This window comes from Anas acuta, chromosome 1 (genome assembly GCF_963932015.1).
Source record: "Anas acuta chromosome 1, bAnaAcu1.1, whole genome shotgun sequence".
NCBI lineage: Eukaryota > Metazoa > Chordata > Aves > Anseriformes > Anatidae > Anas > Anas acuta.
Window position 1 is genome coordinate 123,378,443 of NC_088979.1, and position 26,002 is coordinate 123,404,444.

Genomic DNA, 26,002 nt, shown 5'->3' on the forward strand with positions numbered 1-26,002 from the left:
ATCCTGGTGAAAATTAAATGACAGAAGGAGATCGAGCCCTTAGTGAGAGAAAACAAAGTATTTGCCCAGATGCCAGATACTTCCAATAAGGGAGGGCGAGAAAGTCAGCTCTAACTGCTGCCACAACTAACCCACTGGAAAGGGGGTGAAGCACCCTTAAGAAAAAGTATTGTACACTCACATTTCACTGTAGCAAGGCCTCTCTTCCATTTTTTTTTTTTCTTCTCCATTCACCAAATTGTCCCTGAAAGCAGAAGAGAGATTTTGTTTACCATTTTCTATGCTGATATAAAGACAATCTGCTGTCACTGCCCAGGGGATTAGTGTCCAGAGATGGGATTATATTGTAGCCAAACAGGAATTGAATGAGGTGGATATGGGGCATCAAAATGAGCAGTGACCCTTTTCCTGGGAAGCACCAGAGCTGTGAAACAGGCCTCAAGAGCTGTGCATGGAGCATGCAATCATGATTTGGAAGGGAAGAACTGGAGAGTCAGGGCCGGTGGTTTAAGGTGTGCATGCAGGTGTTCCCCTCGTTGCTGTCGGCTCAAGGCCCCTGCCCAGTGGAAGCTGTTGTGCTCAGCCCCATCCCCGCAATGCTGGAGGAGCAGAACAGGAGCAGGAAAGCCTTTCCCCATTCTGCATCCTGGCACTTCCTTACCATGCAAGCTGGGGAAACCTGCACCAGCACCCTTTTTTGCCTTACAACCTTCACAAGACCCCAAGAGAAGGAAAATGTGATACATGCTTTTCAAATTCCCCATTCCTAGCAGGAGGTCCTAGCACTCACAGTCCCTCCCGATGATTTATCTGGAGGTGCTGGATGGCACCCGCTTGACAAGCCCCTGTTGGAGGGGTGTGGGACCAGCATCCACAGCTCTAGGTTCGCTCTGTCCAAAGGTGGCTCGGGTGATTAGAGTGATGGCCTCCTGACGTCAGATGAGATCCGTTAAAAGGTATTTATCTCAGGCTTGGGCCAAAGCTGCGGGAGAGATTAAAAGAGATTGAGGCCAAGATAATCCCCTCGCAGCATCCCACTAAAGTGGCTGCCAAAAGGCATGCCACCAAATCTTTCGCTGCCCCTGGCCCCTGCGCCCAGTTCTGTTTTCGCCATGCAGAGTTCAGCTTGCTGCCCAGAGAGGCTGCTTTCCCACGGGGAAAACGTTGTGGGTTTTCTTTGGCAGGGCCGCCATGGGTGACACTGTCCCCTCTTCTCATCTCGCCCAGGGCACAAGTGGCACAGTGTCCCCAGGAAAAAGGGAATTCCTGTGGACCACGAGGTGCAGCAAGCCCTGCCCCAGTGGTTTATAATCCTAGATGGTTCTGGCTAATCTTCGCTTTATTAGTTTGCTGCTAATCTAAACAAAGGAAGTCAAACCTGCCCGTGATGATTTCTTCCCCTCCAGGAGCAGCGTGCGACTCTCTCTTTTCACCCCTCCCCATCCACCTGCTTTGCATTATGTCCCAATCCGATTTCCCCAAGTCTCTGGTGTCTGATTTAATTTGCCTGACGCTGCTCCTGGAATCAGCCCTCCCCCAGCCCCTCCCGTCCAGAGCCTTCCAGCTCCCCATGGGGAGATAAGTCCTGGGAGAGGCTGAGGAGCGGAGAGGGAGCCAGAGGCTCGCTGGCTGGACGGGCAGCGCTGACCGGGGACTGCAAGGGGACGAGGAGCTTCTGGCCAGCAGGGAGCTGTTCTCAGCGAGGGAGGCAGGCCGTGAGTCCCGTCCCGGTGGGACTGAAACCCATCTCGTGCTGCAGAGCCCGGTAAGGATGCCACCTTGTTATTGGTGAGGTCGCTTTGGTGGATCTGGTAGTTGGGACCTTAGGTTTGATGCTGTGGAGACTTTGTACAAGGACTGGCTCCATGTGCAGGTGTCTGAAGATGAGGGAGGAAGAGCGTGGTGTAGAAGAAGCTGGGGCTAATGCTGAGGTATCTTTACAGCGATGGTAGGCTTTGCATTGGGGTGGGGTTGCTCGTTCTCCCCTTGGCAGGTGAATTGCACCAGCGTCCAGACTGGAAGAGGGGGGTCAACGCTTCCCCTGAGCAACCTGGCACTCGCCACCCACACGCAGTCCTGCACTCCTGGTGGGCTCCTGCACACCTCCTTGCAGCCAGATGCTTTTCTGGAGGGAGAAGCAGCCTGCAGAAAGAGAGGAACAGAGCAGGGTAATTTTACCCTGGCCTTTGATCTCCATGACAGGAGAAGGGGATCATCTCTACATCCGGCTCTGCAAGGAGCCTAGGGTCACCAGGGCGAGCATGCAAGGCCAGCCAGGGGATTACACAGAGACCCAGGGATGCTGTCTGCTAATATTCAGTCCTCCCTTCTGCACCTTTCCCTTTTCTATTTACAGCCCTCTCCCAGCACCCCACAGAGAGACCGCTCCCTCCTTAGTGTGGGGAAAATAAAAAAAATTTATACCCAAGGGCTATAAAATTAGGGGATTCAATTCCCCTTTCTTCCCACCCACTGCTTGCACCCCCTTTCCCACAAGGAAGCGATGCAGGTGGCTCTGCAGGACAGTTCCCCAGGGTGCAGCACGGGCCCCTGCTCTGACTTTGTTCAAGGGATATAGCTGCTGCCCTGCAAAGTCACGGTGAGGCAGAAAAAGGCAGGAGGAGGAAGAAGGTGGGGGCATTTGGTCTGCTGTGAGCAGGCACCCAAAGGGCTCCGGATGGGTCTGGCTGCCCACAGAAGCGCTACAGCAGGTGCCTCCAGCAAGTTTGTCAGAAAAGGCAGGAGGGAAAAGAGCTCAGTGTCATCATTGCGTTGGAGAGCAAAAGAAAGGAAACTGCTTCTTCAAAGGTACCTAACAACTTGGTTTCCACTGCTGTCTGGAGAGCTGTTAATTCCAGAAAGCAGGGAGAGCTCACCATTTGGTAGCTTGTACCCATAAAAACAGCCTGGGCAGCTACCATGAGCCAAGCTGCAGGTCCACAAGCAACGTGCATCCCTAAGGTCCCGATCAGGGCAGTAACGTGCCTTGGCCAGGCTCCAACCTCCATTCCACTTTCCCTGTTCCTGCTGGACTCCATTCCCCCATTTCCTGCCCTACATTTACATGGCAAGCTGCTCTCCTGCACACCTGCTGTGGTCCTCTGGGGAGGCAGCTGCAGTCCACGGGGGGCTAGGTAACTCACTGCGAACAAATTTCACTGGGACGTGATGGGTGGAAAAGACAGGTAACGCTGGAGCTATTATTATCATTTGTCTGTGGCTCCTTGTCCTTCTGAGGCTGAGAACAATTCCCAACTTCATTTAGATTCTTCCCTCCAGGGGATTTAAAGGTTCGGACGGAGTCCTGACCCCGAGCTGCACCTTCTCTATATTTAGCCCTTTTTATCCGTCCTTCACATCACGCCCCTGCCCTTTGATCTTCCTGTCAGCAACGAAAGCCCCTCATCTGGTTATAAAAAAAAGAAAAAAAAAAAAAAAAAAAAAGATGGAAACAGAAGTCCACAAGAAGTCCAGAAGACTGGAAGGAGGGAGTGAGCAGGAAGAGGTGGGCCAGCAAGAAAAGGCATCCAACACTGAGGGCTGCAGAGACATGGTGCTGGGGAGGTAGGATCAGTCCTGGGGAAAATAGGCAGGGAAAGGTTTGGACCGTAATGATAGAGCTGGTCTCCAAAGAGTGGCTGAAAATCCAGGTTTGCCACTTGGTGTGCTGGAAGGCAGTGTCCACCAGAGCTGGACACAGCGTCTGTACACTGAAGCTGAGGGGCAAACACCCCGTTATCTTGTGGAGCCTCCCACTGAAAGCTGCAAGGCCTTCTCCAGTATCCCCCCAGCCTGCCAGTTATCTGAGAGACGGAGGGAGGTGTCCAAACCCTTCCCAAAAAAGTGCATTCAGGTGGGTTTTTTGGGGCAGTGTTATTCAACTATGTCCAGCTTTGTCCCCTTCTGAGAGCAACCCCATCATCGCTGTTCTGTCAAAACAAAAAATAGGAAAAAACAGTGGAAAGGGGACAGCCCAGGTGCTGATCTCTCCCTTCAGGGTAGCTGAGGCTGGCAGCCCCAGGCCATCTTTGTGGTATGTGCCTCCAGGCTCTGTCAGTGCAGCCCTGAGCCTCTCTCCCGTCCCCTCACCGCATGCTGGAGCCAGCTGGCCGCCTCCAGTGTGGGGCAGGAAGGAGGCAGCAGGGCTGTAACTCCAGCCAGGCCTGCAGGCAGCCTTTCTCTGCGAGTTATAATCTCAAATAGCCTCTCTCTGGGACAAATGTATGCTTTTAGGGGAGCTGGGCAAGACAGCAAAGGGAGCAGCCTCACATAGAAGAAGTGAGGCCTTCAGGCAACAGGCCAGAGGGGACAGAGACAACGCGCCTCACGGGGAGTAGAAGGAGAAATTCTGCAGGTGCTGCTGGAGTCTTCTCGGCCCTAGGGCAAAGTGCCAGTTTTAATAATGAAGAACACCTGGAGCACATCTGGACACACACGCCTACCCAGGAGAAAGACTGAAGTAATAAAAAGCATATTTGTCTACAAGAGTGGAGACGTTGGGATCACTGGTGAAGTTTTAATACACCTAACAGAAAGGAACAAGAGACCAAAACCGAAATGCTGTGTAATCATGTAGTGTTCCTGTATCTTGAATATGAATTGCAGTTCTGGTTCATTGCCTTCACTATGCAAGCACATCATCTGTGCTCTGTAAACAACTGAAAAGGGCCTAGAGAACAACGGAGGTGATGAGATGCAACAGCTCACGTGGAAGGAGTGACTAAGTGTGCTCCGCAGTCTGCAAAACAGATGTATGAAGATGACTGTGACAAAGATCTGTGAAATATTGTGTGACACTGGGGTGAACAGACACCAGTTATTTGATAGTTCTCCCAACTCAAAAAACTGGAAAACGCCAAGTGGAACCAGTGTCATTTGGGAGTATTAGAACCAGGAACTTCTTCACAGAGCACGCCACTAAGCTGTGGAAGTCCTCACCATTGTCAAAGTTCAGTATCACTGAGGATATGAAACTTTGGCAAAGGCACAAAAAGTCACTGGACAAAAACGTAGAAGAAAAATATAATCCATCAAGGACTTGCATACAGTAATGCTGCCTCTAGCTTTGGAAAGCAGTGAAAATCTGGGGCTAGGAAAGTAGGAGAAATACCACTTTCTGCCTATGTTATTCTTAGATCTTTCCCTAGGCATCCACTTTTTTCCTTTTCCTTTTTTAATTGTAAGCTAGAAGGGAACACTGACAGAGCACCTCAACAGACCCCAGATTTCCATGATGGATAAAAGAACTGGTGATCTCTGCCTGTTAGTGTTTTACCTACAACAACGGATAGGAAATTGGTCCCACAGTCACCGGGCTCCTCTCAAGTTTCCTCCTCCTGGAGCTGAGATAGACAACTTGGACATGGACAGGTAGAGGATTCAGGGCTTTGTAAGCCCTTACGTGGAGATGTCATAAATAAAGAAACGAGGGGGCAAGTGCAGCAGAACCTCAGCAAGAGGTTCTGGAGTTCTTCAGTTTCCCAGTGTTCATGTAAGCAGGACACAGTATCAAATGGACCTTTGATAAGGTCCCAAATGCAAAGGGCTTTGACCAGATACAGCACATTTCCAATCATTCGACCAAGAAATGGTTGCTCAGGCCTTACCAGAGGCACCTCCATTTCCATGACTGAGCAGTCATATCAATGCCCTTTTCTACCTCACACCTCTCTCCTTGATTTGTCTTCCCAGATTCAAGGTTGTCCCACGCGGAAAAGCCACCTCTAGCTCCGAAAGATGGGGGAAATGGAACAGATGAAGCAGGAGGCTGAGCAGCTGAAGAAGCAGATTGCGGTAATGCTGGCAGCAGTCGTGAAACTGCTGACGGTGTCTACTCCTTGCACCCAAGCCTCCAAGTTCCCCTCCTCAGCCTCAATTTGGAGCCGAGCTTTCTCCATGTACATCCTTGGGGCCCTCTGCAGTTCTGCACAGACCTTTAAGTGCTAAAGGAGATCTTCACAGTACAGGGGGAAGACGGGGAGAGGAAGGGAGAGACAAGGAGACACTGTAAGGGTGAGAAGGAAGTGGAGATGGGCGTCATGTCTGCAGGGGAGCAGACTGTAATTCATCCCCAGGCCTCCTCCATCTGGGAGACAGTGGGTGTTCTGCCAGGCTGGTGGATCCATGAAATAGTGTTGCACAGGGAACTGGGTGCTGAGCAGCTTGTGACTCACCTCTCTGTTGTTTGTTTGGTGCTGAGGAGCCCTGCTCACAGCCCAGGAGCCCCCTGTGCTGAGCACAGTTGAAACCCTGCAAAACCACAGCTCCTGTCTCTTGCAGCCCCCACTCTAAATGAGCCTTTTGGGAATGTCCCTGAACTTCACCTGCTGTTGCCTTCGTCTCACAGCTTTTTCCTCTTTCATGCTCTGTTGTCTCTTCTCCAGGATGCCCGGAAAGCTTGTGCAGACACAACACTTGCTCAGGTAAGGTTTGGGGCCATTTGGCAGGTGAGTCTGCATGTGGGGAAATAGCATCACTCCAAGGGGGGCTCTCTCCAGCCAGCAAGAAATCAGGAGGCAGGGATGTGGGGAGCAGTCCAGCCCCTGTCAGTCGAAGATTAATCCTTTCCTTCCCCCTACTCTTTCCTCAGATCGTGGCCGGTGTGGAGGTTGTCGGTCGCATTCAGATGCGGACCCGAAGGACCCTGCGTGGGCACCTGGCCAAGATCTATGCCATGCACTGGTCGACGGACTCCAAGTGAGAGATGCTGCTGAGCTGCTGGGTGCCCAGAAGCACGTGGGAAAGAAGGCTCTGACGAGAAGAGAGCTACTAACATGATCTTGTTCCTCTCTCACAGACTCCTGGTCAGTGCCTCACAAGACGGGAAGCTGATTGTGTGGGACACGTACACAACTAACAAGGTAAGGGGCGGGTGGATGCAGCAAACTGCAGTGTGTCCCTCGGGGCTAGTGCCCTCGCCCTGCTCCCCCAAATCCTCTGCTGCCAGAGACCAGACACAGCTTCTTGTCCTCCCAGGTCCACGCCATCCCTTTGCGTTCTTCCTGGGTTATGACCTGTGCCTATGCCCCCTCGGGCAATTTTGTGGCCTGCGGGGGCCTCGACAACATGTGCTCCATCTACAACCTCAAGACTCGTGAAGGCAATGTCAAAGTGAGCAGAGAGCTCTCAGCCCATACAGGTGGGTGTGCCTCCTCCTGCAGCCTGGCTGCCCTCTGCTTCCAAACCCCACTCTTTTAGCCCCGTCCTGTTTCTCACTCTTGCTTGCCCCCGCTTTCCAGGTTACCTCTCCTGCTGCCGATTTCTCGATGACAACAACATTGTGACTAGCTCTGGAGATACCACGTGGTGAGTGTTATCTTCTGCATCTTATTGACACGAACAATCACACTAAAAACTCACATGGCTCCCCCAGCATACTGCATTTTGGGAAAACTCCACCTCAGGCGTGACCTTAGGAGCGGACACTGTGCAGCCCCTCTGGCTCCGAGAGCTCAGCACATGATGCTGTTTTCCTCTGCAGCACCCTCCTTCCCATGAGGTGTAAGGATGGATTGTTTTACCTGGAGGCAACACAAAGCAAATTAGGAAACCGGATGCCTTCTTCCTCCCTTGGCAGAGCAGGTGCTACTTTTCCCTGCTGAGGTCAGGTCATGATGCAGATCTACTGGTGAAGCAGCAGGGCCCACGTCCCCAGCTCTCACAAAGCACAGTGTTGTTTTATCCCAGGACAAAAAGCGTTTTAAATTTGCATGGAACCTACGTTATGTGGTCCTGTTCTCAGATCCTATCCCTTTCAAAATTAAATAGCAAAAAGCCAGTGCCTAAATCCTTTGTTTCCTGGTTCTCCAGTATCTCTGTGTTGTGACTGAGCAGTTTTGAGCCTTTACTCACCCCCACGCCATCCCAACACCCACTTTGGAAGAACCTCTTGAACGAGGGTGAGTTGGAACGTGGCATTTCCATCAGAAAGGGACTCATTTGCCTGCCTGTGGTGTGATCCCAGTGACCGTGTCCCATGCATCCAACAAGAGTGGCAGACTTTTTTGGCTGTTTTTCTTCGGGTGTCTCTTACCTCCTCTCAGCATCCCCTTCAGCTGTTGCAGTTATGGGAACCCTGTCAGACCACACGCACCCCCTCAGCCTTAGTCTAACCCTGCTTGGGTTAAGGTATGAACAGCAACAGCCGTGAACATATTTCCTTCTGTATATTTTCGTCCATCTTCCCACGTGGCAGCCAGGTCCGTGACTTCTGTGTGTGAGTAGGACAATTCCTCATCCCAGCTAATAGAGTTGTCCTGGCTCTGAGAAGTTCTCTCCTCTGCCACAGTGCGCTCTGGGACATTGAGACAGGGCAGCAGAAGACGGTGTTCCTGGGCCACACCGGAGACTGCATGAGCTTGGCGGTCTCCCCGGACTTCAAGCTGTTCATCTCTGGGGCCTGCGATGCTACTGCCAAACTGTGGGACGTGCGGGAGGGAACCTGCCGTCAGACCTTCTCAGGGCACGAGTCTGATATCAATGCCATCTGCGTACGTATGCCATCTGTGTGGTGGTGGGGGGACGAAGAAAAGGGAGGGTGGGCCAGCATGAGATAGTGTCTCAGGTCAAAGCTGAAAGAGGTTGTCACAGCGACGTGGGACATTTTGTAATAGCTCTAGCCCCTTGATCATTGGCTTTCTTAATGTGGAAAGGGTCTACTCACTCTGAGAAGCATCAGTTTCCAGCCTCAGGAGCCTAACCTTTTGAGATCCATTGCCTTGCCTTACTGCCCAGCCAGTCTGGCTTTCTGGTGCTTAGCAGAGGGACGAAGGTGTCGAGGAAACCTGTAAGACACGGAGGGATTAAAACGCAGTGTGCTCTCCTCAGTTCTTCCCTAACGGCGAAGCCATCTGCACCGGCTCAGACGATGCCACCTGCCGCCTCTTCGACCTGCGGGCCGACCAGGAGCTCATAGTGTACTCTCACGAGAGCATCATCTGCGGAATCACCTCGGTCGCCTTCTCCCGCAGCGGGCGCCTCTTGCTTGCCGGGTACGACGACTTCAACTGCAACATCTGGGACTCCCTGAAAGCAGAACGCGTGGGTGAGTGGCTCCTGGAGGCCCTGCTTTTGTTCTCTGCAAGGTCTCCTATCCCTTCCAAAGCAAGGAAAAGGCCCCAAAAGGCCCTCATTTTCTAAAAGGGATACATCCTATACGAATCAAAGATCTGCAGTACTTCCTTGTGCTTAAAGAACACACTGTAAATACTACAACTATCTTAAGAATTGTTGGCTTTAAGATTAAGCAGGTCAAGCCTTTAAAAAACATGGCTTCAAAAAGGAAATGAGTATCAATATTCCTATTAGCTAAACTACTCTCGAGCATCATTATTTCACACTTTCTCCTAGCCTCTGCTGTTTGCCTGTTCCAGCTGCTCACAGTGCCACTTGGTGGCCGGGCACCAAACTGAGCATGGACCTGAGCTTCTGTCCATCAGCTGTGGATATTTTGTGGTGCTCATGCAAAGGATACACCCAAATACCATTTTTCTTCCAGATGTGGCTCCTAGCCTCTGCAAATTGATACCACAGCCCACCTTTTGATCTGCAACAGCACTGCTATTTCTGTTTTGTAGGACTATTTGATAATTGCTCTAGGGGGAAGTACGTAGCAGCAATCTCTGTTGTGCTGAGGATTCAGCTAGCTGGCCCAAAAACATTGTTCTTTGGTGAGATCCCAAAGCTGTACACCGTGCACAAATGTTCTTCTGCATGTTTGTTTTATTAGCCATGTTACGCAGGGACAGACAGCATGACACAGGGCAGTAGGTACATGGCCTATGGTGAGCTCAGTCAAGCCCTTCACCTCTCCCAGCCCCATTTCTTCTGCTAATTTTTCTTCTTCCCCTCCTGTCAGGAATCCTCTCTGGCCACGACAACAGAGTGAGCTGCCTGGGGGTGACAGCGGACGGCATGGCTGTTGCCACTGGCTCCTGGGACAGCTTCCTCAAGATCTGGAACTGAGGATGACAGGAGAGAGGGAAAGAGCAGCGGAAGCACAGTCCATGGCAGAGAGCATCACCAGCTGAGCACAACAGAAACGCCTACTTGTCACTCCCGCTCGTCTCTACTCTACTTGTAGGGGTCTCCTAGAGTGAAAGGAAGAGAGGTCAGGGGGTGGGGAAGCAGGAGCACACACACTGCCTCTTCTCTCCACTTCTAAACAAGCCCAGCAGTTCCTAACCTCTTGGGGGCTTGAAGGCTGCAAAACACTACTGTTTGTTACATCTCAGGACTTCACAATGCAGTTCAGATCCCGCATCTTCCTTCAGAGACCTCTATCCACACTTGACACCCATCCCTCTGAAGACCCCTTATCCAACACCTCTGTCCTTGACCTCACTTCACCTAGCTTCTCCATGTGGTTGTCAGCTCCCCACAGACAGCCCCAGACACATGGGGTTCAAGGTTTATGTCATGCCACCTCTACTAAACAGGTAGCATAAATTGGGCTCATTTCCCTTTGGGAAAACTTGCTCAAGTCCTATCTATGCATAAATGGGGGAAAGGGTAGCCCTCAGACCTGCCAGAACCAGGGAATGTTATTTATTCTTATTTATTGTTTGCTTCTTGCTGTTCCTTCTCTTTTTGCCTCATCCCTGTGTTGTGTGGTAACCCTGTCAAACCAGTAGCCATCAGCCACTACTTCCAAGTCTGTTCTAGATCTTTGTAACCCAGGCTAATAAAGAAAGCTGACATAAGCACCACTGACTTTGTTATTCCCAGGATAGCAATGAGCTATTGCAAACAAAGCTCTCCTCCTGTGAATACTGCCTACTGGTCCTCTCCTGAGAGCATCCCATATCTCAGGGCATTCTTCTACCTCTAAGTCCACAGGGAAAGCATTCAGCTATGCTCTGGGTGAGAGCAGTCCATTAGTCCTGATGCCTTGTCACTACTTTCAGCCCTACCATGGGTGTTACAAACAGGCAAAGCTGAGTATTAGAGCTAATGGAAGGCTGAACCATCAGTTCCTGACTGTTGGTCCACAGATGACATGGTGCACTGGGAAAGCAGGGTGCTCTGTTCTATCAAGACAGATACAGTCACAGCAAGGGTATATAGATTTATTTACTACAGGTAAGAACTGTACAGTCAATACAGCCAACACAGAAAGCCAAAGCCTGTACTGTACATAGCACATGCAAAGCTATGACAGAATGCTCTTTCCCTTTTCCCCCAACACAGAAAGGTAAAAAGTGACAAGTCTGGAGTTCCAGTCTGTTGCAGGATTCCTCACCCAGGAAGATACTCAAAGCACAGAAGCAAATTACAGCAAGATCCTGGGAAAGGAAGTCCCTAGTTCTCCACAAAAGGACACTGCTGGTTCTCTTTGTTCAGGTCACTCCAAGGACAGTTCCCAGCTTTGAGATTCCTGGTCAGATCCGCTGCCACTATTTCCTTCTCCCCAAGGTTCTCTCCCAACACGTGCCTCTTAACCTAGAGAAGGGAGAAGGTAAGCAATGTGAAGCAATTGAAAGTTAACAAATCCTCAGTAAAACATATAATCCCTTTTCAGGCCATTCAGCTAGTCTGACAATGCCTGTCACTCCAGTATTTGAGTGATGGACTCTTTTCCAGAGCATAGTAAAGGATGTACTGTGGTAAGGCAGAAGATACAGACATTGAACAAGTGTTGAAGGGATCTAGGGACAAGATTGTCCCACAGAAAAATACTTGGAAAGTCACCAGGTTCCACAGGCATAGGAGGCCACAGCTCCGGTCTAGAGCCATACAAAACACAGAAAATTAAAAAGTTCCAGGCCATTCTCCCTCCCACAGTATGAGGCATTAAGCTTTACCTGGCGAGGGGCAGAAGCACTGGGGGAATTATCATCTTGTAGGACGCTGAAGGGAGAGCGGCCGTTTCCTCCAGATGTTACCAGGATTTTGTTGCCAGCCTTACGTCTTGCATACTTGCTCCCTAGTGACAGAAGGCAACAAGTCAGTGTGGTACAAAAAAGCTATTGGGTCCTGGATTTCAAGTGCCTCCTGACAGATGCAAACTAGTCTGTTTGCTTCCACAAAGAATGTTATCCAAAATGTAGAAGGATCAGAATGAGATAAAGGCTGAGGTTGGAAGAGACCTCTGGAGGTCATCTGGAGATGACATTAGGAGACATTTCTTCTCAGACAGAGCAGTCAGGCACTGAAACAGGTTGCCCAGGGAGGTGGTGGAGTCACCGTCCCTGGGGGTGTTCAAGGAAAAGCTGGACCTGATGTTTAGGGACATGGTTTAGGGGGTGACATTGGAGGTAGGGTGATGGCTGGACCAGATGATCTGAAGGTATGTTCCAGCCTTAGGGATGATCTGGTCCAACCCTCCTGCTCGAGCATGACCACCTAGAACACTTTTGGTTGCCCAGGGCCACATCCAGGCAGCTTTTGGAGATCTCCAAGGAGGAAGACTCCACAACCTCTCTGTGTAACCTGTTCCAGTGACAGAACCTCTCATGTTTCAGTCTGTGCCTATTGCCTCTTCATCCTTGCACTGAGGCACTAGTGAGAAGAGCTTCATCCTCTTTACACCCTCCCTTCACGTATCGAAGAAAATCCCTGAGCATTGTCTGCTCCACACAGAAGAGTCCCAGCACTTTCAGACTCTGCTCATATGAGATGCTCGGCAGTTTTCTGAATTGTGATCTATGCGAAAGACTCACTCACAACACTTGGATGTGCTTCTACCCCCAGCAATTCCCCATGGAAAATCTGTAAGGGCCCGCTGGATAAATCACCAGAACTGCAAACCTATCTCAGACAGAAGAACACTTCTATAGATTTAAGTTTTGACTGCAGATTAGGGATGTAACTTCTCAATTCCTGATGGAAATCAGTTCGGTAAGAGCACAATCCCCAGGGGGCCTCCAGCCTACCAGTTACAGAGCAGCAAGGACAGGCTGCTGAGCTGGAAAGAAGGGACAAAGGCCAGGTGCCTGTGAGGCAGCCAGCCTTGTCCGTGCTGCAGGAGACCCCCATGGCCCTGACTGGCAGCAGCAGGTCGTCCCCCCCCCCCCCATCCCCGCACTCACCCGCGGCCGGTGCCGTCCCTGCGGGGCGCGCAGCTTTCGGGGTGGCCTCGCAGCACCCTGCAGGCGACGGGGGCCGCTCCGCCTCTCCCCGGGGGGCCGCGGCCGGCTCCTGGCGGGGCCGTGCAGCCACCGGCGACTCGGTGTGGGCGCCGAAGGCCTCGCTGAGCTGCTCCACCAGGCGCTGCAGGCTGTCTGCGGGGGGAGGCGGCGGTCAGAGCCCCTGCAGGCTCCCCCCCGAGTAATGGGGGTGGTGGGGAGGGGCGGGGGGCGCTGCCCCGCGGCCGCACTCACCGCTCAGCGCCTCCTTCATGGGCGTGCGGGAGATGCCGGGCGTCGGAGACCGAGGATCCGCGGCGGGGCCGTGCTGCGGGCTGGGGGCGGCGGGGGAGCTCAGCACCTGCAAAGGGGGAACGGGGCGGGGGGGGAGCAGCGTGCGGTGAGGCGGGGCGGGAGGGGAGGGCAGGGAGGAGGGAGCGGGGCCGTACCTCGATGGGGGTGCGCAGGATGCCGGCGCTGGGCGAGCGCGGGTCGCGGACGTGCTCCGGGCGGCGGGCGCGGGGCGGCGCGGGGGTGGCGGGGGCGCTGCCGGCGGCGCCCATGGCGGCCCCGCGCTGGCCGCCGCCGCGATTCAAATCTCCCGCGCGCCGCCCGCCGCGCGCTCCCATTGGCCGGCGCCGGGAGCCGGGCCACGCCCCTCCGCGCCTGGCCACGCCCCCGAGCCCCGCCGGGATTGGCCGGCGGCGCGGCGGGCGCTGATTGGTCGGGGTGTGTCCGCGGGCGGGGCCGCAGAGAGCCGCTGTCATGGCGGAGCTGAGCGAGGCGCTGCTCTCCGTGCTGCCGTCCATCCGCGTGCCCAAGGCCGGCGACCGGGTCCACAAGGACGAGTGCGCCTTCTCCTTCGACACGCCGGTAAGCGCCCCCCGCCGCCGGCCCCCGCCGCTCGCCGGGCTCCCCTCCGCTCCCTCCCGCTCCCGGCCCACCCGCCCGGCGGAGGGGGGGCGCCTCCCGCGCGGGGGGACATGGGACTTGTAGTCCCGCGGCGGGCGGGGCGGCGCGCGGCCGGGCGCTGAGCGGGGCGGGGCGGGACTGCGACTCCCAGCGCGCCCCGCGGCCGGCCCCTCCCGGCCGAGGCATGCCGGGAGCTGTAGTCCCGCGGCGGCGGCGGCTGTGTCATTAAGATGGCAGCGCCCGGGGGTCCGCGCCCTCACCGGGGGTGGCCCCGCGGCCCCCTCCCCTCCCCTCCCTAGGAGTCGGCGGGCGGGCTGTACATCTGCATGAACACCTTCCTGGGCTTCGGCAAGCACTACGTGGAGAGGCACTTCCAGAAGACGGGCCAGAGGGTCTACCTGCACCTCAAGCGGACGCGCAAGCCGGTAAGGGAATCAAATAAATAAAATAAATAAAATACAAGAAATGCAAGAAATAAACCCAAAGCCAGCCAGGTATGACCCGTACACACAGCCCTTATCCCCCCTGGGGAGCTGGGATCCTCGCAGGGGTTGCCCCAAAAGCCTCAGCCTGGCCCCGTTCCGTCCCCACGCTGCTTTAACATCGATCCGTAAGTCCCGCAGCCTGCCCGCCCCCTAACCCTGTGCCCCCGTTTCTTCTCCACGAGACAGAAGGAAGAGGATGCTAACTCCAGTGCTGGGGACCCCCCGAGGAAAAAACCGACTCGCTTGGCCATTGGTAAGGAAGCACCCGCGTGCCGTACATTCCTTCTCCTTTCAGACCAGGCCTCTGGAGCTGCCTGGCCATATAGCAAACCTCTTTTCCCTTTCCTCTGCCAGGCTGCTTGAAGCTAGCATCCCCAGCTGAACTCAGACTTAAAGTCTTCTAGCACATCTCAAGTGGGCAGTGACTGCAGAACGGGTGTTGAGATTTTGTTCTGCGTTCAAAATTGCATCGTGCTTTGTGTAGATAAAAGTGTTTTGGCTTCTCCCCTAACTCCGGGTGCCTGACTCAGCTGGGCGTGCACGTCAGCCTTGGGGGGCTGTTGGTTAATGGGGATGTATCCAGCGTGGGTCAGAAGGGAATTGGAAAATAATGTGTAAGCGTGAAAAAAATCAGTTTGGAGTTTCTGGTAGAAAAAAAAATATTTGGTAAACTTCTCAAAATTTGAACTGGTGTTATTGGTATAGAAAGGGAAGAAATGACTGGCAAATGCTGTGTGAACGTTTTTGGCTAGATAGCTCTCTGAAACACGAGGCTGATACTGGAGGACGTACGTGAGGACTTTAAATATTAAAAGCAAGTCCCTTTTTGGGAGGACAGTGCTGATGTTCCATTACTCTTCTGCACCAACTGAAAAAGCTGTCACAGGAATCAGTGAAGATGCTTCTTATTTAGGGCAGCCTCGGCTGGTGATTCCTGAACCATTACGGAGATTTATAAAGCTGAGAGGACAGGAACATTCTCAGCAGTAACAGGTCCTTGGCCTGGTGGAGACTGACCACTAGAGGGAAATCCAGAACCCGTACCACGTCAGTCCTGCTTCTTGCTCACTTTTTCCCTAGCTGTGCCTTGCGTAGCAGAAGCCTGGTGGATTTCAGCAGTCTGTTTCACTCTGCTTAGAGTTCAGGAGCTGTGTGATGTCCTGAAGGGTTGTGTATTGCTTTACTTTGTGAAGTGATGACAGGAGATCTCTCTGGGGTGTGCTGGAGAGGCGCAGAAATGGATTATTTGCATGTGTTGTTGTGTTATGCGTGCGATTTTTCAGGTATTTTTAAAGTCGTTCAGGCTTGCAGCATCTGCATTCATGCGTGGCAGTTTGTGCATAGTCTAAACATTATAGGTGTCTGAGGGAGAGTTGCAAGAGAAATTGTGTTTTGATATTTGTTTATTGTTTTGCAAGACTGGTTTTGTTTGTTTGTTTTGGGAGTACCTACAGAAATCAGAGACTGTTCCCTCCATTGCAAATGTAACTTTTGTTGATTCTTTGCAACTGGCAAATAAGCTTTTTCTGCTTGTAGGCAGGGTCTGGAGTTTAAGCATCTATAAAAACAGCTGGTCAAAGCAAGCCCATTGTCACTAGGCTTCTATTTGTTTCTGTGAAGTCCACACCTATGGCAGCAATTTGAGGACCCAGACAGCTTGTGGATCACTAAATTAGAGTTTTGCCTTAGTCATGCTGCCTTACTTCATGTCAGCTGTGGGCAAAGAAGCCTTGCAAGCTGTTTGGTTCTGCCCATTGCCACAATGTTTTTTTTTCTTCCTGTAGGTGTGGAAGGTGGATTTGACATCACAGAGGAAAAGTTTGAATACGATGAAGACGTGAAAATAGTTATTTTACCAGAGCATTTGGATATTCCCCGTGACGGGCTGGAGGGGCTCCCTGACATGGTCAGAGACAGGGTGCGTTGGGGTGAAGGGCGGTGCTTTCTCTTGGCGGGGAGGAGGTGCACCATTACGGTGAAAGAACTGCTGCCCTGGAAAAGTGATCCTGCCGAGCTGCTGCGAAGTCTCAGCCTGCAGTAAGCAGGATTACTCAACACTTTTATAAAGCACGTAAGCAGTGCTTTGTAGTACAGAGTCCTGCTCTGTGGCTGAGGCTCCCAAGCACTGCCTTTCTGCAGCCGACTTGTAGTTCTGAGCCTAAATGTGGAGTGCTGTGGCACTGGAAGCTGCTTTTCTTCTGAAGAAAATGTTTTTCTTCATGTTTTTTTCCCCCTACTACTCTAATTGTAGATTGCCAGTGCGGTGGAGGCCATCCTGACGGCAGACTCAGCCTCGCGGAAGCAGGAGGTGCAGGCTTGGGATGGGGAGGTTCGGCGCGTTTCCAAACACGCTTTTTCCCTGCACCAGCTTCAGAACGACGTCCGCATCCCACCATGGTGAGCGCAGCGCTGAGAGCAGCTGTACTGCTCTGTGTCCCTGATCCACCCTGATCGCCGCCTTCTCCTGTCCTGGAACAGCAGAAGATGGGATTTCTTTTGTGAGGCCTTGCCCTGTGCCTTGTCGTAGTGAATTCAGGGGAAGGGGCAAACTAAGGCATGTCAGGATGTCCAATGTCTTGAAGTAAGAGAACTGAGAGCACAGAAACCTTTGCTTGTGCTATGGCCAGTGGGTAGTGACGGAGAGGGCGTGGGCAGTAGAACCCGAAGGTTTTCACCCTAACAGCTCCTCTCCTCCCTTTCTTCTCAACAGCGGCTGGAAGTGCAGCAAGTGTGACATGAGGGAGAACCTGTGGCTCAACATGACCGACGGAGCCATCCTCTGCGGCCGGCGCTACTTCGATGGCAGTGGGGGCAACAACCACGCGGTGGAGCATTACCGGGAGACTGGCTACCCGCTGGCTGTGAAGCTGGGAACCATTACTCCTGACGGGGCTGGTGAGAAGAAGGGGGCTGCAGGGAGGGGGAGGGATCCCCACGCAGGCTGGCTGTGGGCTCTGACGAGGTGCGTAAGGGAGGATTTCCAGGTACCAGGCTGGCGTTGCCTGTGTTACGACCTGGAAAGTCTGGCATACCATGAACCATTCCCACTCTGACAGCTTCTTGTGGCGGGGAAAACACCAGCAGATAAAACCCTGCCTTCCTCCTTCCCTCCCTCGTACTTTGAGGGATTTTAGAAATTATCCAGATTGCTTGCTGTGGTGGCGTTTACCTAAATTTATCAAAGGATTTTGTGTCGAAAACCTGAGTGGAGTAGCACAGTAACCCACTTTCCTTACTCCAGGCATACGTGTAACTCTATATCTTGATCAATGAGAAAGTTGTTTGTCTTGTCACATGTTCTGGAGGAATTTCAATATTCTCTCTGTTGGCTACTCTCCTGAAGGAAAAAAAAAGAGAGAGGAAAATCCAACTGCTCACTCTGTCAAAACTCCCAGTTCTCTTCATCCAGAGAGAATTTTAGATCACAGGCCGTCAGTCTTTCCTTTTCCTTTCTGCTCCTGCATAGATGTCTACTCCTACGATGAGGATGACATGGTGTTGGATCCCAACCTGGCAGAACACCTTGCTCACTTTGGGATTGACATGCTCAAGATGCAGAAGGTGAGGGGGAGTTCCTGCGTAGGCCCAGCGTGGGAGAGAAGCAAGTCTAAGATTTCTTAGCTGGATCCCAGCTTTCTGCAGCTATGCAGAACCATTCCATAGTGCATGATTTCCATGCCCCTTTTTAGAGGATAGTTAAACTTTTTCTCATGTTTCTTAGCATTCCTCCTTCTGTCCCAGATACTCAAATATTTGAAAAGAATTTTTATATCTTCCTCTTCTTCTAATTTAATCAAACGGGATTAATTAAACCCTTTACATTTCTCTACTGTATTGCCCTTTTCATGCCTCAGATGTTCACTTGAGTCTTCACTGAGAGTTTTTTTTCCTGTGACCCCCTCCACAGACAGACAAGACGATGACAGAACTGGAAATAGACATGAATCAACGCATTGGGGAGTGGGAGCTCATCCAGGAGTCTGGTGTGCAGCTCAAGCCCCTCTTTGGGCCTGGGTACACTGGCATCCGTAACCTGGGCAACAGTTGCTACCTCAATTCTGTGATGCAGGTGCTGTTCAGTATCCCAGACTTCCAGAGAAAGTAAGTGAGCTTAACCTCTCGTTTCCACTGGCCTGGGATCCCCTGGGATCAGTACAGAAGTCTCCTAGAGCTGTGAGCTTCTGGTGCAGGACTCAGACTCAGAGCTGTGTCTTTACTGGGCGAGTCCGTGCGTCCTTCAGATGGCTCCGTCCTGTTTTGCAGGTACGTGGACAAGCTGGAGAAGATATTCCAAAGCGCACCTTCGGACCCCACACAGGACTTCAGCACACAAGTGTACGTAGACTTTTGGTGGGAGAAGGAAGGCCGAGGCTGCCTGGGTGCGTCTCCTCTGCTTTGCTGCAGGTTTCTCCCTCAAGCCTTGCCTCTTGGGTTCCTTTCCATCACCAGACACGCTGATCCTCAGCGATCGATAAGGGTCTGAGCCAGGAACCCTCTGCTGATAGCCCTAGATGGAGAGGACAGGGGTTACCTCAGTGCTCATGAGAGGCTCTGAAATGTAGTACGTGGGGAATGCAGTACCATCTGCTACCACGGGGGGATTTCTCAAAATTCTGTCAGCGTAACAGCAAAAAAAATGCTGGCATTCTGCAATGGGGGGCTAAGAGCAAAGAAATACATAGATTTAGAAAAATTCGCTCTCTGTGGATAACTTACATATGATTAAGGAGGCTTCCTGCAGGAGATCGTGTGCAGACACTAGCAGGAGAATATACAGCAGAAAGAGCACAGGATTTCAGAGGGTGTTTCATTTTAAATACGTGGATTCTCTGCTGCATCTGCTCTAAAACAGCCAAGCAGTGTGTGGGGGTTTGGGATGGAGGAATGGAAGGGGGCATTTGAGGAAGAGAGTCCAGAGGTAAGGGGAGGGTCTAAATTTGGACAGTCTGGGGTGAGGTGCTCAGTTAGGAGGGAATTGAGAAAGACTTTTGCCTGGGCAAAGGGCTGAATTGGTTGGGTTTGGATCCAGACAAATGGCGACAGTGATGGGGAAGAACTGGAGTGAGGTGGAGTAAAAGGAGGGTCTGGGCGTAGGAGGAAATCAACTGAACGTTGCTGCTGTCCATGCAGTGCCTCAGGCAGTTATTCTTAACCTTCCCCCTGGGAAAATGTGATCAGTCTGCTCGCAGCAATGCTATTTCTGGCTCAGGCAGTTTCAGCGTGCCCTGCTGTCTCCTGTGCAGCCTGTAAGATACACTGCTGCTGTACCCATGTCAGGCTGCGGAATCCTTTGGCTGTTGCACGGCTGCTGTAGGGCTCGGCGCTGGCTGCCCTTCTGTGGGGAAAAGGAAGCTGTTCCTTTATCCCGACGCTGCAAACAATGGCTGAGTTTCGTGCCCAGAAGTCCTAGTAACTTTCCAGTGAGGGATGTCTCATGCAACCAGAGAGCAGACCAAGAGAAGATAATCTGGGCTGGTGCAGCTGAGAAAGCTGGTTCCTGTGGCATTGGCAGTCATGTCGGTGTTAAAGCTGGAGGGGTTGTTGTGGCTCCTGGAGCATGAGGGGCCAAAGAAGATAGGTGGGTGCTAACAGTGACTTCATCATTCCAGAGCCAAGCTGGGCCACGGGCTGCTGTCTGGGGAGTATTCAAAGCCAGTTTCTGCGGAAGGGGAGCAGCAGCCTGATCAGAAGGTGAGCCCTGGGTGTGGTACCCGTGTGATGGGGGGAGAGGAGACCATTTCTAAAGATGTGTTGTGGGGCCCTGTCACATGAAGAGCATGGCTAGGAGTAGAGTGTCGCGTGCCACGACACAAACGCTTGGCAAACTGTGACCGCCTTCCTCTTCCACCTTGTTCTGTGCAGGGTGTGCAAAACGGCATTGCTCCCCGCATGTTTAAGTCCCTGATCGGAAAGGGACACCCGGAGTTTTCCACTAACCGACAGCAGGATGCCCAGGAATTCTTTCTGCACTTCATCAACATGGTGGAGGTAACGGCTGAGTGTGTATCGCTAATTTTGGAAAAGTCTGGCTTTGTTTTCCTGCTGTAAGAAGGGGGTGAGGTATGGAGGTGAGAAGCTGGCATTTGGAGCAGAGAGAGGGAGAGAACAGAGGGAAAAGGGGCAGGTAGCACCTGTGGGAGAAGAAAGAGAGACGTTCAGCTGCATTACATCTACCCTTCTAACCTCTCCCTTGTTCAGAGGAACTGCCGCAGCTCGGAGAACCCCAATGAGGTCTTTCGTTTTCTGGTGGAGGAAAAGCTGAAGTGCCTGGCCACAGAGAAGGTGAAATACACCCAGCGTGTGGACTATATCATGCAGCTGCCTGTGCCCATGGACGCTGCACTCAACAAAGGTCAGTAATGTGCTGAGGCCGGAATAGCAGCAAACGTTATGGATGGGTATTGTACATTTCTTACAGAGCTCCTTAAACGGGAAAGGGGCTTCCTCAGGGTATTGCTTTGCCACTTCTGAAGCCAGATCCTTCACCTGCCATTGTGGGATTGGGCTGATCTCTGTAGGGGTGGCATGACACAGTGATGCCTCCTCAGAGCCTTTCCCTCCTACGCTTCAAGCTGGGCTATGATTTAACAGCAAAGTGGCAGAACAGTGCTCGCTAGAAGCAGCCAACTTTGTGCTGCGTTCTTTAGGACGTGTTTGTAGGCCTCTTCTGCCTCCGGGTGTAGCTTACACCAGTTATTTTGTTAGTACCTAGAGGTGGTCCTTGACTCCCGTGCCTTATTCTCTAGATGAACTGCTGGAATACGAGGAGAAGAAGCGGCAGGCAGAGGAGGAGAAGCAGCCACTGCCTGAGCTGGTGCGAGCCAAGGTGCCTTTCAGCTCCTGCCTAGAGGCCTATGGAGCTCCAGAGCAGGTGGATGATTTCTGGAGCACAGCCTTGCAGGCCAAGTCTGTGGCTCTCAAGTGAGTGTGTGTGTATGTGTGTGTACAGCTAGCTAGGCTATGACATCCTCGGGATCTCCTTTGTATTGTTTGGGGAAGGAGCATTACCAAAACGTTGCAGTCCTCCAAGCCCTGTATCCGTAGAGCACTGAAACAGAAGCAAACCATCAGTGCTGGAGTGTTTGCCCTGGAAGGATTACAGTGGGCACAACAGCCGTGCTAGTGAAATGCTTACCGGCAGATTTCAGTTCCTGAGAGGCTACAAAAACACACTGATATTCCAGAAAACCGGCAGCTTTTATTCGAAATTCAGCATTTAGCTTTAAAATCAGTACAGGGTGTGGCAGCACCAGCCCTGCATGGTCTCCAACTCTCTGTAAGGGAAGTTTTTAGCTGGTAAAGTTTGAGCAAAACACTGGGCATAATGGACACCACCTGAGTTATTTTAAAGGATGCTAACTTAAATGCTAATAGCAGGGCTTAAAACATAGCTTTGATTTGTCTTGCTGTCAGCAGCACGTGCAGCAGTGCAAAAGTCTAACTTTACAGACTTCAGCAGCTTCCTTCTGCGATGCTACTGACTGTTCCTCCGCAATGAAAGAGCAGTCCTCAAAGAATCCAGTAAATCCATACGGTGGAATGTGTTTTTACAACAAACATACTACTATTAAGCAATAGCTACTGAAAATGAACAGTCAGTAAAACCATCGCTTTGAAAAATACCATTGTTTTGCTTTTAAATAGAGAATTGTGTTCATGTACTTTGTAAGAATTACATTCTTACAACTACCATGGCTTGAGTTAATTTTACAATGTTACAATGGTTCCCTGATACTAAGTATCTGTTTCTCTTACTATTGTTTCTCCCTTCACAAACATTCCCCTCTGTTTCAGAGATGCCAAACACCCTTTCCCTCAAATTGTCTAACTAAGCATTCAATCAAATTCAGTCATTGTTAGCTTAAAATTTGCTGCTTCCACTTCGTATCTGAAGAAGCGCTCTTGCACTTGAAAGGTTGTCCCTTTTTGCAGCATTACCTGTCGGTCTAATAAAAGATGTTATTTCCACCGCGTTCCTTAAGGATTAGACTTGAATTATTTTAATTAATACTGAAATCTGAGGAAGCTGGTAAAATGCAGGACTGAGAGACAGAGAACATGCTATTATTTTCCTTATCCCCCAAGATTTTGTAAATGCTGCATTCCATCTCGTTTGGTCGGAGCATCTGCTTTAGAAGTTGCTTTGTGTTTGAGGAGCTGTAAGCTCAGCATAGGAGAGCTGCACGGTTTTGTTTCTCTCTGCCTTAGGGCATCCCTCCACCCCACTGACTGATTTCTTGAACCAACTAGATGTCCTCAATCAGTGCTGACAAAGCATAAAAACTAGCTGTGATGTTAATCTCTTTCAGAACAACGCGGTTCGCCTCTTTCCCAGATTATTTGGTGATCCAGATCAAGAAATTCACTTTTGGTCTGGATTGGGTGCCCAAAAAGCTTGGTAAGAAGGACAAGAAGTACAGAGCATATAAGGTATTGGGTGTCATGTGTGGGTATTGTGGTTGTGACTGCAGAAAGGAAAGAAACTACCCCAAAAGGAGCTGCAGGCTGGCATGCTGTATCCCCAGTAGGGCAGACTTACCCTTCTAGATCTCCCAACGGGGTCTTTTGTTTGTGGCCTTACGGCAGGCTGAGCAGCGCCATGTCTTGCAGATGTCTCCATTGAAATGCCCGAGGAGCTGGATATCTCTGCGCTGCAGGGAACGGGGCTGCAAGATGGAGAAGAAGAAATGCCAGACATCGCGCCCCCGCTGGTGACACCAGACGAGCCCAAAGGTAGCCTGGGGTTCTATGGCAACGAGGACGACGACTCCTTCTGCTCCCCTCACTTCTCCTCTCCGACATGTTAGTGATTCTCCTCCTCTTTTCCTGATGCCTGACTCGTTTCCTTGCTCTCCCTGTCTTGTCTCCAATCCTAGCGGTTTCCACTTGCTCAGACTTTCCCTGTCCCTCTGTCAGCGAATGCCGGCTGCCTTCCCTGCATGCCTGTTATGCAAGGGAGTCTGTCGATTCCTGTACCGTGGAAGACGGGGATGTGGCACGTCTGGTGCATTTAGAGGGGGCAGAGCTGGGGTTTATACAAGGTTTAATTGGCAGAGGGTAGGGCTTGAAGGCTAGGGAGAGCCAGTGCTGCTGAGTTCATGCAGTAAATCCCCCTGAGTGCCTGCGAGTGAGACTGCACTTTTGAAGAAGAAAGTTTGTAAAGGATGAGGACACCAGAGCCAGAACTTGGGTGAAACAAAGCCAGGAAATGATGGCTTGGGGGACCGTGTGGGACTGCACAGAACGGAGCAGGCAGGGCTTGGGTGGGAGAGGGTGTCTGTAACCTCTGTCTTCCCACAGCCCCCATGCTGGATGAGTCGGTGATCATCCAGCTAGTGGAGATGGGCTTTCCCATGGACGCCTGCCGCAAGGCCGTGTACTACACGGGGAACAGCGGGGTCGAGGCTGCCATGAACTGGGTCATGTCCCACATGGATGATCCAGGTATGAGACCACACGGCCACGACAAAGCTTACGGCATCTGGGTCCTTGCACTTCCTGATCCACTTCAGCAGTGGAAATCTAAAGTGGTCTAAACCTCAGGCCACCTCCCTTTTGGAGGCGTCTAACCACTCTGTGTTGTTTTCCGCTGCAGACTTTGCCAACCCATTAGTTCTCCCGGGATCCAGTGGACCAGGGTCAACTATTGCTTGCCCAGACCCTCCTTCAGAAGACAGCGTGGCCACCATCGTCTCCATGGGCTTCTCCCGGGACCAGGCCATGAAAGCGCTTAGGGCAACGGTGAGAGTCAGGGGTGGCATCAGAGCGAAATGGTGCTCTCAGGATCTGCAAGCTCATAATCTTTGCCTTTGCCTTCCAGAACAACAGCCTGGAGCGTGCTGTGGATTGGATCTTTAGTCACATTGATGACCTCGACGCGGAAGCTGCTATGGATATCTCAGAGGGGCGCTCGGCAGCAGACTCCATCTCCGAGTCTGTCCCTGTTGGTCCTAAAGTGCGCGATGGGCCTGGAAGTGAGTTCCAAGCAGTGGGAACGTCGATTTTGGGATGCAAACCCAGCATGGCCTTATCCTCCCTAATTAATGCAGTAAACCCATAGGTTTTAGCAGCTGCAGCTCCCACGGACTGAGCTGGTTACTTGGGTGGTGGGAGCTGGGAGGAATAGAAGGATGGCAAATGTAGGGCCTAACCCTTTCAGCCGGGCATTACTGGAAGCTGTAAGAGAGAGGCAAAGGAGACACCTAGTGAAAGATTGTGCTTCTTTCTCCCCATCTTGCCTGGAGGCCTTTCTGATCCTCAGGCTTCTATTTTAAAAGCAAGTTCCAGTCCATTTGCAGAACTGATCCCAGTGTTGCATGGCAGCTGGACACCGTAGGGAGGCGGAATCCTCACTGTTACCCATCCCACAGACCTGAGCCAAGTGAACACTTGAGAGAGAGAAGGCTGAATGGAAGCTGCCATCTCCTGTTTCCTGTCATGTTTGGCCTTGAGACCAAGCTCTCACAGTCACACTTGACAGGGTCCCATTTTTAAGATTCCTTCAGGTCTCACACATCAGGAATTCCCTAGAGGGATGGTTTTTGGGGGTGCGAAGCCTTTCCTCTTTCTCCGATAACTCCTCTTTCCCCTCTTCCTGTCAAGAATATCAGCTGTTTGCCTTCATCAGCCACATGGGCACTTCGACTATGTGCGGCCACTACGTTTGTCACATCAAGAAAGATGGCAGGTAAGAGGGATTTTGACAACATAAGGGAAAAGCTTTATTTAAATCATTGTCCTGTGCTGTTTCCTCAGACATTTTGGGGGAAGGAAGCAGGGACTCGCACCCTTGCCACGCAGCAGCATCCCTGAGCTCCCCCCCTTCTGCCTGTTGCAGGTGGGTGATCTACAACGACCAGAAAGTCTGTGCTTCTGAGAAGCCCCCCAAGGACCTGGGCTACATCTACTTCTACCAGCGGATCCCCAGCTAGGACGGCCTCCTGCTGCCTGCGGAGAGGGGGAAAGCGGGCTGAAGGCAGAGGGGGGCAGCGGCGGGGGCGGCGAGGATCAGAGCAGGGTCCGTCTCCTCTTACCCCGCTCCTCCCTTCACGCTCTCCCCGTGGAGACCAAGGCGGAAGGAAACTGGGGGGGCCGGAGCCCCCTTGGTTGGGGACGTGAGTGAAGGGGGTTGGGAGGGAGGGGGGAGGGAGAAAATAATCAGTTTCTGTAGGAGATGCCCTCGGTGCCCCGGCTCTGTGCCACACGCCGCCATGGCCTGAAGGGGGGAAAAAGGGGGGGGGCTGCGTGTGCGTGCGGCTTGTACCCCGAGCGGCGCGGGAGGCACCGGGGGGGCCCCGCGGATTGCCAAAATACACGAGGGACGAAATAAAAAAGCCGAAATCAGCCCCGGCTGCTCGCCGCCTCGCTCTGTGGGGGCTGCGGGGACGGGGGCCGCCGGCCTGAGGGGGCGCTGAGGGGCTCCCCGCCCCTCCCCCACCACCGCCGCCACTAACGGCCGCTGCGCGCGCCGCCCGCCTCGCCTCAGCGCGGGGGGCGTGGCCTCGGGGAGGGGGCGTGGCCTCGGCCGCCGCCGGGCTATAA

General features: G+C 52.4%; 3 protein-coding genes across 4 annotated transcripts; 2 read left to right on the forward strand and 1 right to left on the reverse strand.

Moving 5' to 3' along the window:
- Window positions 1–92: 92 nt before the first annotated feature.
- On the forward strand, window positions 93–10,690 carry GNB3 (G protein subunit beta 3). Its single transcript, XM_068699692.1, has 10 exons — window positions 93–1,765; window positions 5,692–5,793; window positions 6,384–6,422; window positions 6,590–6,696; window positions 6,797–6,860; window positions 6,976–7,138; window positions 7,239–7,305; window positions 8,288–8,489; window positions 8,827–9,043; window positions 9,857–10,690. The coding sequence occupies exons 2-10, from the start codon at window positions 5,737–5,739 to the stop codon at window positions 9,961–9,963; spliced, it is 1,023 nt and encodes a 340-aa protein (XP_068555793.1). The 5' UTR covers window positions 93–1,765; window positions 5,692–5,736; the 3' UTR covers window positions 9,964–10,690.
- A 362-nt stretch (window positions 10,691–11,052) lies between these two features.
- Window positions 11,053–13,873, reverse strand: CDCA3 (cell division cycle associated 3). Its single transcript, XM_068699721.1, has 5 exons — window positions 13,514–13,873; window positions 13,320–13,425; window positions 13,029–13,220; window positions 11,802–11,923; window positions 11,053–11,439 (listed from the first exon to the last, which is right to left on the reverse strand). Exons 1-5 carry the CDS (start codon window positions 13,871–13,873, stop codon window positions 11,299–11,301), a joined length of 921 nt encoding a protein of 306 aa, XP_068555822.1. The 3' UTR covers window positions 11,053–11,298.
- USP5 (ubiquitin specific peptidase 5) lies at window positions 13,802–25,806 on the forward strand. 2 transcript variants are annotated; one of them, XM_068699624.1, is made up of 20 exons: window positions 13,802–13,937; window positions 14,276–14,401; window positions 14,648–14,714; window positions 16,246–16,379; window positions 16,713–16,858; window positions 17,172–17,356; window positions 17,928–18,022; window positions 18,369–18,562; window positions 18,725–18,796; window positions 20,071–20,152; window positions 20,324–20,449; window positions 20,660–20,813; window positions 21,208–21,382; window positions 22,771–22,859; window positions 23,072–23,263; window positions 23,762–23,905; window positions 24,057–24,202; window positions 24,282–24,435; window positions 25,064–25,148; window positions 25,299–25,806. In XM_068699624.1, the coding sequence occupies exons 1-20, from the start codon at window positions 13,830–13,832 to the stop codon at window positions 25,390–25,392; spliced, it is 2,568 nt and encodes an 855-aa protein (XP_068555725.1). In that variant the 5' UTR covers window positions 13,802–13,829; the 3' UTR covers window positions 25,393–25,806. The 2 variants fall into 2 exon arrangements, with proteins under 2 accessions (XP_068555725.1, XP_068555733.1); XM_068699632.1 differs by having other exon boundaries at window positions 23,072–23,194.
- Window positions 25,807–26,002: the final 196 nt, after the last annotated feature.

Bases quoted from the DNA above. Each gene is read 5' to 3' on its own strand.
- GNB3 (XM_068699692.1), top strand. From the start codon at position 5,737: ATGGGGGAAATGGAACAGATGAAGCAGGAGGCTGAGCAGCTGAAGAAG. The intron at 7,139-7,238 runs GTGGGTGTGCCT...CCCGCTTTCCAG, and splicing joins AGAGCTCTCAGCCCATACAG to GTTACCTCTCCTGCTGCCGA. The intron at 7,306-8,287 runs GTGAGTGTTATC...CCTCTGCCACAG, and splicing joins AGCTCTGGAGATACCACGTG to TGCGCTCTGGGACATTGAGA.
- USP5 (XM_068699624.1), top strand. From the start codon at position 13,830: ATGGCGGAGCTGAGCGAGGCGCTGCTCTCCGTGCTGCCGTCCATCCGC. The intron at 18,797-20,070 runs GTACGTAGACTT...TCATCATTCCAG, and splicing joins CAGGACTTCAGCACACAAGT to AGCCAAGCTGGGCCACGGGC. The intron at 21,383-22,770 runs GTGAGTGTGTGT...AATCTCTTTCAG, and splicing joins GCCAAGTCTGTGGCTCTCAA to AACAACGCGGTTCGCCTCTT.
- CDCA3 (XM_068699721.1), bottom strand. From the start codon at position 13,873: ATGGACGGCAGCACGGAGAGCAGCGCCTCGCTCAGCTCCGCCATGACA. The intron at 13,221-13,319 runs GTGAGTGCGGCC...CTCCCCCCGCAG, and splicing joins CATGAAGGAGGCGCTGAGCG to ACAGCCTGCAGCGCCTGGTG. The intron at 11,924-13,028 runs GTGAGTGCGGGG...TTCTGTCACTAG, and splicing joins AGGGACGGCACCGGCCGCGG to GGAGCAAGTATGCAAGACGT.